General features: G+C 32.0%; 1 protein-coding gene across 1 annotated transcript in view; it reads right to left on the bottom strand.

The window, feature by feature from the left end:
- Window positions 1-13,268, bottom strand: part of LOC114337741 (GDP-fucose transporter 1) — a 41,744-nt gene that overhangs the window by 11,572 nt on the left and 16,904 nt on the right. The window contains exon 3 of the mRNA XM_050643171.1: window positions 5,068-5,293. Coding sequence (XP_050499128.1) covers window positions 5,068-5,293 — 226 coding nt within the window. The remainder of the gene's footprint in view (window positions 1-5,067; window positions 5,294-13,268) is intronic.

The raw sequence follows: 13,268 nt of genomic DNA, 5'->3' as shown, positions 1-13,268 counted from the left end.
AAGAAGTTCCATAGGGACGGATGAGTGGGGCGAGTTTTTTGAATCTCTCCCGAAGCCATGTGTAATCGGGGGCGATTTCAATGCTCATCACACCGCTTGGGGATGTTTAACAACCAATTCTCAGGGCAACAGGTTACAAGATGCCATAGACAATACGGATTTGGTATTATTAAACGATGGCAGTCATACATTAGTGCCCACATTAAACAGTAACTCCTCAGCGATAGACTTAACACTCTGTTCATCAGGTATAGCACATCTTTTTGAGTGGCAAATTATGGACGATCCACATGGTTCTAACCACATTCCGATTTTAATTAAATTTAATTGTGAAATGAGCAGTAATGAAATGATGGTGTATAGTAGATGGATAACAAAAAAAGCCAATTGGAATAAATTTCAAAGCGAAATGGACGAACATTTTATAAATAATGATAATAATTATAATTACAGCCAATTTATTAATGCAATTAATAATGCAGCTGTAAAAGCAATACCACAGAGATATAAATATAAGCAAAATAAAAAAAATAAACACTGGTGGAATGATGAATGTCAGGCAAAAGTTAATAACAGAAAACAATTATTTATAAAATACAAAACCAATCCAAACCTGCAAAATTTAATAAATTATAAAAGAGCTGATGCAATAGCAAAAAGAACGATAAAAATAACTAAAAAAGAATCATGGAAAATATATTGTCAGTCCTTAAATAAAACCACGCCTATGAAACAAGTTTGGCAAAAAGTAAATAGTTATAAAAATAGAAAACAAAACAATACACATTACATAGAATCAAGTGCTGAATGGATAGAGGATTTTCAAAATAAATTATGTCCAAAAGTTTGCATTTCTAAACCATTGCAACCTTGTTTATATGATTCCTCTGGAAATTCAGATAATTATTTAACAACGCCTTTCAGCATGCATGAATTGAATAGAGCTATGAAAAAAAATTGTAATACATCCCCTGGAAAGGATCAAATTCAGTATAACATGATATTTAATCTATCTTATTCCGGCAGAAATGCGTTGTTGGACATATATAATAATATATGGTTTAATAAAATACCAATTCCCAATGATTGGCTTGATTATATTATAGTCCCTTTATTAAAGCCTGGGAAAAAATCTAATAATTCAGATTCTTATCGACCTATAGCTATGGCATCTTGTTTATTAAAAACTTTTGAACGAATGATTAAAAACAGACTAGAACATTTTTTAGAATTCAACAAATTATTACCCGAAAACCAATTCGGATTTAGAAAAAATCGTTCAACGTTAGATAATGTGACTACTCTAGTTACTGACATACAAAGTGGATTCTCACACAATTTTTCAACAACCTGTTTATTCATAGATATAAAAGGAGCGTACGATAATATTCAATTAGACATTTTAATGGACAAGATGAAAAAGCTAAAACTACCGGAACTACTTATTTTTAATATTTATAAATTGTACAACGAGAGAAATATTTATATTCGTACAGTAGACAAGTTAATAGGTCCTCAAAAAGCCGCTGTAGGCCTTCCTCAGGGCAACATATTAAGTCCTATTTTGTACATTATATACGCATTTGACTTCGATACTATATTCCATAGGAATATAAAAACATTACAATATGCCGATGATATATGTATATATACGGCGGAACAAAATATAGAAAAATGTCATCAAAACTTAGAGGTAGCTTCAGATTCATTAGAAAAGTGGATAAAGAATAACGGACTTTCCATTTCAGAAAATAAGTCAGCAGCTGTTACATTTACTAGGAAGAGGTTTCATCATCCGTCTTCCATAACACTAAAAAATTACACAGTCCCGTACCTAGCTTCAATTAAGTATCTAGGTATTACTCTAGATACGAAACTTAACTGGAAATCTCATATTCATTATATAACATCTAAGATTGAAAATGCTATAAACATCATAAAAGTTTTCAGCCATAGTAAGTGGGGGGCAGATCCGAATATTTGTCTTCTATTTTATAAATCTTTTATCCAGTCAATAATCGATTATGGGTGCGTATTATATGGATCGGCCTCTGAATGTCATCTTAAAAAGATTGATCAAATCCAAAATAAATGTCTACGAATCTGTAATGGGTATCTGAAATCTACACCCATAGTTGTTATGGAGGCGGAAAGTTGCATACCTCCACTTCTGTTAAGGAGACAATTCCTAAGTAATAAAAACTTATTTAAGATATACGCAAAAAATGACAATCTTACACACACAATTCATCAGTTAACTATCGAGGTTTTAACAAATCGTTATTGGAAATATAAAAAAACTCCTCTATTGATCGAAAGTTATTATAACTACCCAGAAATTAAGGACAATATATTGACTATTAACAACTTCACATCATTTAAACACTACGATAATCGGCCTGTATTCCATTTAATCGATGACTACCCTAGACTCCCGGAAAAATTACTAAATAAATATTTTCTTAATAAAATTCATCATCAATGGGAAAATCATGATTACATATTTACTGATGGTTCTGTAATTAACGGAAATACCGGTTTGGCTCTTTACCACGTTAATAAAAAGATAAAGCGACTGTATAAACTGCCTAAGGGATCGTCAATATTCACTGCAGAAATAGTCGGAATTAAATATGCACTAATCTATGCTCAATCCCTATCCGGCACTAATATAGTAATATTCTCTGACTGCAGAAGTGCATTAGAAAAGATAAAAAATATTAACATAACTGACCAGTATGACGATTTAATGAAAGATGTATATGAAGTACTTACAAAATTGAATAAAAATGGAAAGATAATTACATTATCATGGGTGAAAAGTCATTGTGGGATAGAATATAATGAGATAGCAGATATATTAGCAAAAAGAGCTACTACAGAAGGGGAGATGATTAACATGAAGCTACCTTTTAACGATCACGTAAGCCAAATGGAAATAACTATGAAAACTAAATGGCAGGAAAAATACGAAAAAGCCAACTCTGGGAAAAAGTTTAAATTGTTGCTTCCAAAAATAAAAACAAAACCATGGTTTTTTAATGTACATAATAGAAATTTTATAAAAACAATTTCACGAATCAGAAGTAACCATGCAATGTGTCCGGAATATAAACACCGTTTAGGTATCCAAAACGAAGATTACTGCGAATGCGGAAAACATGGTAGTTTAGAACATATTATATTAGAATGCCCGTCTATTCAACAAGAGATCTCTACACTACTTAATAATCTATATAAATTAAAAGTAGACACACCTTTTAACTTGTCGAGCTTACTAGCAACTGAGGATATACGAGTATATGAGGTTATTTATGAACATACGGTTAAATGTAAATTTAAATTATAAGCACACTAACATAAATCCTACTCTTTTGTATCCATTCCAGGGGTCCCCTCCCCCGTGTTACAATACCCCGCCGAGATGACCCTTCGGCAAATTAGCACTCCTTCTAAATCTCCTTTGTGATAACTAACAAATTTATATGAATGGTAAAAAAAATAATTAAAAAGTAACCAATATAGTTAAAAAAATAATAAATTAATTAAAAAAAATGATAAAAAACAAAATAAAAAAAAAGTTAAAAAAAAAATAATAAAAAAATAAAAAAAAAAATAAAAAAAAAATATTAAAAAAAAAATAAAAAAAAAATAATAAAAAAAAAATAAAAAAAAAAATATACGTACCTATATTAAAAAAAAATAATTTTAAAAAAGATACAATTAGGTACATTATAAGGATAACCATTAATATAATATTGAGTATTATGTACAATAATATGTGTTGTTCATTAAATATAAGATAATATAAGATACACATTATGTGAAAATTAATACTTACCTGAAGCATTTTCCTTATAACTTTTACACACTTGTTCTGGCTAATTGGCTTAGTTCCAGTGCCATAAAACAAAACACACACACACACACACACCAACAATCTTAACTAAGTAGGTATTTCGATAGCTAAACCATTATTGGTAATTTTAAGGACCAGTCTGGATTAATATGTATTTATTTCTGAAAAATTATTTGGGATTGAGTATTTTCACGGCCAACCTAATAAAATTTTACGTATTTTTTGTTGCAATTAATGTTTAGCTTGAATCACCAATAACTCACAAATTAAAGCAGTTAGGTATAGGGAATGCTTAAGAAATAAAAAAGTACTATAAAATATCATTTCACTACAATACAAAAATACAGGGTGTTCCATTTAAGAAAACTCAGAAAATACTCATTCCGAGTTTCGACCAACCCTGTATACTAAAATTAAAAATTTAGCTATACTAATGATTCTTAACAATAGTAGAGTATATTAAAAATCATTTGAACGTAAGTAGAGGTTTAGATGTCAAACTACTACAATTCTACAGGGTGTGAATGTTGCTACGAAATTAATAAAAAAACGTAATTATCTTTTAAAATACCCTGTATAATATTAAAAAACCTTATATTTTAAGAAAGAAGACATCGAAGAGAATCCAAAAATGTAAAAATATACAGGGTGTCCCATTTAAAAAAACGAAGTTATAAGCAACTTCCGGTATAACCGGAAGTTGCAAAGAGATGAAAATATTTTCATTTAATAGATCATCCTTCAAAACCCCTTTATTCCAATTTTCATGATTCTGTTGCCTTTAGTTCTCGAGATATTTCTAATAGGCCAATTATCTGCCTCACCCTATATTTATTTTCACTGTTTTGTCCTGGATAAAGTAAGCAACGAGAAATACTAGAAGCCACAAACAAGGTAATAAATTAAAATCAATTAGCCCTGAGAATATTTTTTATTGGAAAGTTTTATTTAATTTTGGTTTTGTTTCCATGAGTAGCAATTAAAATAATTAATTAGTTAATTGAATTAATAAAATGCTGATCAATCTCATAGCAGAGAGAAAATACAGAGCATAATAATATATCATACTTGTGACGTCATCCATCTGGGCATGATGACTCTACAAGCTCTATGGGATGTTGACTCTATATACAAGGCACATAAATATGAGAGAATTCATTTTTGTGTTGAATCAACTTATTACTCAAATTAACTTTAGGCATACATACCTGCAAGATTTTCTTGATCTACTCCTAGCCAAAATCCAGAAATGATCACTGCGCAACAAGCTATACAACTTTTAGAAGTGGTCTCTCCCAATATTAGAAATGTAAACATAACATTAAATATGGTAGTTAATGATCTTCCTATATAATAGTAAGCAACAGATGCATATTTTAGACACAAATTGTTGGTGCAGATCATTGTTGTAAACAAGAGTGACAAAGGCATGACCTACAAAAATAACCAATCGTTTTTAGTAGTATCCCTATTTAAAATCACTTATTTATTTATTATTTATTGACGGACTGAAGTCCATTAGTACATAATACAATTAAAATGTCATACAAACTAGAAAAACAATTCAAAATAAGATCTAGTACAAAATTGGTAAATACATAATAAACAATAATACAATTACTTGCTCTCATTTAACAATTGATAGCTAGTCCTATAATATAAAGTAATAAAATCTAAATATCTAAAACATTTTGCAATTGACAAATACAACTTATCTTAGAACGAAGACAATAACAGTAATTGATAAATCAGTCCTGAAATTAAAACATTAAGTTAAATATAAATGTAATTGTGTGGAAAACGCAGCCAAGTCGTTCATAAAGAAATCAACAGGTGGAATGACTTCGTGGAAGGTGGTCACAGAACGGGTGGTTCTTGAAGGTACACGTAGACCAATTTTATTTAAGAGTGAGATACAGAATGTATGACCATGAATTAAGTCCTATAAGAAGCAAAGTTCTTTATGTTGACGACGACTCTGTAATGAGTCAAGTCGAATAATTTGCAGTAAAGACTCATAACTTTGAACAGTGAAATGCATCTTATAAGCATAATAAGGTAAGAGACTAAGTTTTTCAACCTAATAAAAATATTTGTAAATTAAATATTTTTAAAAGATTTTTAATTGAAAAACTTATTGGCCCATTTTCCTGGTGACACCTCCAAGGCTTCTACAATATGCAAGCCAAATGGATGCTGCAGTGAAGACAAAAGGGAAGGAATTCTACACTATGCAATTCACAACCCCCGTCTGCAGCGTGGTAAAGTTCCAACGGAAAATGGACCTAGTTACTCTCTATTAGTAATACTAATATAAAAATAAAAATGTATACCATTTTTATTCAGTTGCAATGCGAATCCAAAACTGTCTTAACTTTTACTTAGATCAGAGAGTGCAGCCAGCACTCTTATCGACGATTTCACCTCGTGTTAGAGGTTCATCAGAGACTGCATAGGCTGCTTTCTCTGGTCCAGGTAAAAATTTTCGACATATTAATCCCCCATTGCAACTGACGAGAAGGTAGTAGGTGCGTAGCGGCATCTGCTAAATAAAAGACTAAGTTTTTCAACCTAATAAAAATATTTGTAAATTAAATATTTTTAAAAGATTTTTAATTGAAAAACTTATTGGCCCATTTTCCTGGTGACACCTTCAAGGCTTCTACAGTATGCAAGCCAAATGGATGCTGCAGTGAAGACAAAAGGGAAGGAATTTTTTTTTATTAGGTTGAAAAACTTACGTCTTTTATTTAGCAGATGCCGCTACGCACCTACTACCTTCTCGTCAGTTGCAATGGGGGATTAATATGTCGAAAATTTTTACCTGGACCAGAGAAAGCAGCCTATGCAGTCTCTGATGAACCTCTAACAAGAGGTGAAATCGTCGATAAGAGTGCTGGCTGCACTCTCTGATCTAAGTAAAAGTTAAGACAGTTTTGGCTTCGCATTGCAACTGAATAAAAATGGTATACATTTTTATTTTTAATAACGTAAGAATTTACGCTGAACTTGTTCGATTTTATTAATGTGACAATTATATTGAGGTGACCAAACACATGATGCATAATCTAAATGTGGTCTAACCAAAGAACAATAAAGAAGTTTTAAAGAACGACCAGTCGTAAAGTCATAGCTACATCTTTTAACAAAGCCAAGCATCTTTAATGACTTAGAAACCATGCTATTAATGTGTAGGTTGAAATTCAAGTTAGTGTCAAGAATAACACCCAGATCTATAACTGAGTCAACTAATTCTAACCTAGTTTCTCAGTCGAGTAAAAGTAATTATGTGATATAATTTAAGGTCATCAGCAAATAGAAGAAATTGAGCAAAATTGAAACTTTTATTTATGTCATTTATAAATGACTGAGAAATCAAGTACAAAAAGCAAATAGATTGGCAGGATGCCTTAATAACACTATATGGCGAAACCGACACATTAACACTGAGATGAAGTCAAGAATTTATAAAGCCAGTGTAAGACCAATAATGACATATGTATCAGAAACAAGACCCGATACAGCCACAACACAAAGACTACTGGAAACGGCAGAGATGAGAGTACTGAGAAGAATTACAGGAAATACACTGAGAGATCGAAAGAGGAACGAAGATATTAGAAGACAATGTAACGTACAGTGTATAAACGAATGGACACTAAATAGAAAAAAAGAATGGAACAACCATATAACCAGAATGGGGGAGACACGTGTGGTCAAAATAGCACGAGATAAATCACCAATCGGCAGAAGAAGTATCGGCCGACCGCGCAAAAGATGGAGCGACAACCTTCCATAGAGGTATCAATCCGCCAATGAACAAGCAGAATTGCTTATAAAGAGGAAGAAGAAGAAGAAGGATAAATAAATTAAAAAAGATAGGTCCTAAGTGGGAGCCTTGAGGTACCCTCGATTTAACTATAATTTCATTAGAGAAATAATTCTTAATACGAAGTAAAGTCCATTCGTTTTACGGATTCCCAACTGTAAACAAACGCGCATGGAAGTTAAACAGGATCGTCCTGAAGTGTATCTTAAAAACCAACACGCTACCTACAATTTGAATTTGCAGACTGACCAGTTTGGACCTGTAAAATGAGAATCCGCCTCGTTTAGGGCAATCAATTACATTTAACAGCCTCTTGACGAATGAGACGGCGAATAGTAACACGAGCGTTTGTTTATAGTTGGGAATTTGCTATATGAATGTGGTTTATCTGCCTTCTATCTAATAGATAATTTCGAATCCAATTAAGCAGAGGATCAGAGAAACCTAACAGTTCGATCTTATGTAACACTAACGTATGGTTGACCCTATCAAATGCCTTGGAAAAATCTGTATAAATCGCATCTACCCGTTGTTTGCTTTCCAAGGCTTCATTTAAGAAGGAGGTATAATTTAACAAGTTCATTTCAGTTGATCTCCCCATAACAAAACCATACTGTTGTTCAATTACTACGTTTTGTATAGTAGGCTTAATTTTGTCACATATTAAACTCTCGAATAGTTTAGGTATAGTATTAAGGATACTAATAACTCTGCTTCTATCGCCATTCTTGAATATCGGTGATATAAAACTAACTTTCCAAACGGAAGGGAATTCACTCGTTTGTAATGATTTTTGAAAAATAAAGAATAAGGGACGAGCAAGATTAAAACTACAGTATTTCAGTAACTTGGGTGGGATTCCATCAGGCCCTGGACCCTTATGTATGTTTAGCTGAGATAATTTGGTATATACCTCTGAACTAAATGAGTCACAACCAGCAATGTTGAAACTAGTGTTAGCCCTTGCACTATTTGGAATAGGACATTCGTCCTCACTATATACTGCAGCAAAGTACTGAGCAAACATCTTGGCTATGGTAGGACCATCGGAACTGGTTTGGCCATTATGGTTTAAAGTTTAAAGTGTTCGGAATGCTATTATTGTTCCTTTTAGAATTTACGAACCTCCAGAAGCTTTTAATGTTACTGAGAAGTGTATGTTCAACGTTTGCTACAAACTGATTGTATGCTTGACCTGATAAGGACTTGCATATCAACCTTAATCTAGAAAATTCATTATAGTCTTGAGGTAACAAGGTAGTCTTTAATATTACATAGTTTATAGATTTAACTGGAAGTGAATGAGAGGGGTACTCTGTGATCAAAAAAATTGGAGAGGGCCTGAAAGGAGAGATATACAAAAGTGTGGTCAGACCAGCATAAGTGTACAACGGTGAAGTGTGACCTACAAAGAAGATTCAGGAACAGAAGATGAAAGAGTCTGAAATAAAAATGTTGCAGTGGATGTTGGATAAAACTAGAAGAGACAAGATCAGGAAAGCATTGATTAGAGAAAGAACCGGGGTGACTACAATGTCAAAAAAGATTCAAGAACAAAGACTGCAACGGTTTGTCACATGTAGACCGGGCAGTGTCGTCGCCCCGCTAGCGAAATTATTCCGATTCGATTTTTTTGCACAAGCTTGCTCAGAAAGAGGTTCTTATAACATATCCACAGGGTGCCGGGCGATGCCGTGGTCGAAAAATTGTTAAAAATTTTTTTTTAAACAAATTCACAAAAATAATTTTTTCATTTCGATCAATTTTTTTTAGATAATTTGGGTCATTCTGAGCAAAAATGGTCCCTTGTCATTTTTCTTTAAAATTGATTGTTGTCGAGTTATACGCGATTAAAAATTTGAAAAATGCGAAAATGGCCATTTTCAAGGCTTAATACTCGATTAAAAATTATTATTATGAAATTCAAAAAATGACCACATCAAGTTTCAAACCCCTTCTTCAAGGTCCTGAAGAGATTTTTTGCATTATTTTATTACAAAGCTGCTATTTTTAATTATTAACAATTAGCGCTATAGTCCAGGATTTATCGTCGCTCCCGTTAGTGAAATTATTTCGATTCGATTTTTGTGTACAAACTTACTCAAAAAGAGGTCCTTATAACATATCCACAGGGTGCCGGGCGGTGCCGTGGTCGAAAAATTGTTTAAACAATTTTTTTTAAACAAATTCACAAAAATAATTTTTTCACTTCAAACAAATTATTTTTAGATAATCTGGGACATTCTGAGCAAAAAAGGTCACTTGTGATTTTTCTCTAAAATTGATTGTTGTCGAGTTATACGCGATTTAAAATTTGAAAAATGCGAAAATGGCCATATAATTCGACAACAATCAATTTTAGAGAAAAATCACAAGAGACCTTTTTTGCTCAGAATAACCCAAAATATCTAAAGCGCGTGATACACACGGAAACTTTAACTACGCGGTTTTAAAGATCGCGGTCGCCGTCGGTGGTTTGTGCTATTTAGGAATTTTATCGTATTATCATTTACTTCGTATCGTATCCTATCGTGTTATATATTTTTAATACTAATTTTTCGACCACGGCACCGCCCGACCCTCTGTGGATGTGTTATAAGGACCTCTTTTTGAGTAAGTTTGTGCAAAAAAATCTAATCGAAATAGTTTCGCTAACAGGGGCGACGATACAGTGGGACTATTGGGACCGTGCAAGTTCGGCAAAGCGACCCCTATTTCTACGCTCTGCAACTTTATTCGCAATCTTAATTATATTGGCCAATTATATTAGTCCTGGTTACTGGATAATTGTCAAGGCCATAGTCCAAAAAAATAATAAGAAGAAAAAATAAGATGCAGGTTATGCTATGCAAACGTAAACAATTGTTTGTAGTAAATAAAATTAGTTATTAAAATGCAGTACTGCAAGCAAAATACAATTAATTAAATTTACCTTTATATAATAATTGCATACCATATCGATATTGTGGAGCAATATATAATTTTTCTGCTTCAATGACAGAAGGTATGAAATATACGTCAATTTGACAATTTCAATTGACAATATGAATTATTTAAGATAGTTGCAATATTTCTCCGCGACTCGCTCACGGTCGTTTCTCGTTTCCCTTCCAAGTACTTGCACACCGCGAATATCGCTAATTGTTAATAATTAAAAATAGCAGCTTTTTAATAAAATATGTAATGCCAAAAATCTCTTCAGAACCTTGAAGAAGGGGTTTAAAACTTGATTTGGTCATTTTTTAAATTTCATAATAATAATATTTAATCGAGTTAAAATCCTTGAAAATGGCCTTTTTCGCATTTTTCAAATTTTTAATCGCATATAACTCGACAACAATCAATTTTAGAGAAAAATGACAGGTGACCTTTTTTGCTCAGAATGACCCAAATTATCTAAAAAAAATTGTTCGAAATGAAAAAATTATTTTTGTGAATTTGTTTAAAAAAAATTGTTTAAAACATTATTTTTTGACCACGGCACCGCCCGGCACCCTGTGGATATGTTATAAGAACCTCTTTTTGAGTAAGTTTGTGCAAAAAATCGAATCGGAATAATTTCGCTAGCGGGGGCGACGATACTGCCCGGTCTAATTAAACATAGGAATGAAAACTATGTATGTAGAATAAAGGATAGAGCTGTTGGAAGTTGGCGGAAGAAGAAGTGGTGGAAATCCGAGACGATAAAAGGTATGTATGGCAGAGAACTTAAGAGAGAAAGGTTTAGGTGAGCAGGACACGATGAACCGAAATGGGTGGCGAATAAGAATAAGGAATAGCCATCCTCGAAATGGGAAATTTTTTGAGGAGAAAGAAGAAAATACATACAAAAAGTTTCAACATTTTTTGGTCTGTAACTTACTTATTGTCTGTTACAGAAGAGAAGGATGAGCAAAATAATAGAAATAGCAGAAAATTAAACATACATCTTCAAATGATAAAAGGCAGTGTTAAACTTAAACTGTTGAAATTTTAAACTTTTACATATTTACTGGGATAGTAAGAGCTATTTCTGAAACCAAAGCAAACGCAGAGCATAGAAAAATTAATCAAATAAAACATAAACCTGCCCTAACGTAATTAAACCCAGCCAAATCAAATACATGTAATAGGCTATTGATTATGTACTATAGAAAGGAACTACAACGTTAGCGGGGTTTTATTACTTCATATGGTCAATGAATCTCTATATATGAAAAAACCGCGGAGTGCTACCATTTAAAGGGGTGCGTTTTTGAGAAATGGGTGAATTAGTCCCTGGGCACAGGTTACATTAGGGTGAGTTCTATGCACTTTTGGTACAAACACGTCTACATAAAAATTGTACCTGGTTAAATTTTCTATCTAAATATAACTTTTTAAAGTCAAAGATACTTTTTTTACAAAAATATATTCAAAAGAAAAAGCCCAAAGAAACCCAAAAGAAAGAAATTTTGTTTTTTGTCCCATAACTTTTGTCCACGGGGATATAGGTATAGACATTGCTTCACAGAAAAAAAACTTACATATTTTCTCTTTAAAATGATGCTTAGTAGAGGTCGTTAGGATTTACAGTTTTCGCAATATGATTTTTCAAAGTTCGCCACTCACAGCAATTTTGGGCAATTTTCCTTGTTATTTCGCAAATATTTTTCTGTAACTTTTTTCTACGCAACTTTAGGCATATGCAATGGTACATGTAAGAGGAATAGAAATCAATTACCTTTAAAATGTTCTACTGTATAATGTTGTACGACTTCTTTTAAAGAGGTTATCTTTTTCAAGATTTTATACTTTTAACAAGTTTTTATATTTTTTACGATTATTTTTTAAATTTCCCATTATAACTTTTTTTCTTCTACATTTAGGTATATATTATATAATAAAAAAGAAAGCTTATTCTGTTTACTTTAAAATGGTGTTTTATAAAAAATTCTAGGATTATTTTTGAATAAGATATGCTTTTTCAAAATGTAATAAGTACTTGCAAATTTTTGATTTTAGGATTATTTTTTAAATAACTTTTTTATGTGATTGTGTGTTATGATTGAATCTTATTTTTTATAGGTAATACTTTGGATCCACTTGACTCGGCCGGGCAAACTTCAAAATATGGATTAATTCCAATATTTACTGTCAAAGCTCCTGCACCACAAGCTTTGCTTGAAAAAATAGCATGTAAATGTACCAAAGGATGTACAAAAAACTGCGGTTGTAGGAAGATAGGAATTAGTTTTTCAATATTCTGCAAAGGGTGCATGTGCATGGGTACTAATTGTGGGACTCTAAGATAACTGAGGTGTCAGAGGAAGATATTGAAGCTAATGCTAACGAAGAGATGGACTTTGATTTTGAAATTTTTTAAATGTCAACGTTTAAATAATTTTAACTAAAGTGATGTTTTCTAAGACTAATGTTTATGTAATTTTTGTAAAAGAAATAATTTTAAATAATACAGGTAAAAAAATATCAAAGAATCACTCGGTTTCCATTATTTAAATATAGATGATACACCATTTTAAAGAACAGAAAGTAAGCCCTCTTTATTCAGCAATATATAGTATATTCATGTACAAGAAAAAAAAAGTTATAATGAGAAAT

The sequence above is a fragment of the Diabrotica virgifera genome, chromosome 2, assembly GCF_917563875.1.
Source record: "Diabrotica virgifera virgifera chromosome 2, PGI_DIABVI_V3a".
In the NCBI taxonomy this organism is placed as follows: Eukaryota; Metazoa; Arthropoda; class Insecta; order Coleoptera; family Chrysomelidae; genus Diabrotica; species Diabrotica virgifera.
This window is presented reverse-complemented; position numbering and strand designations above follow the sequence as displayed.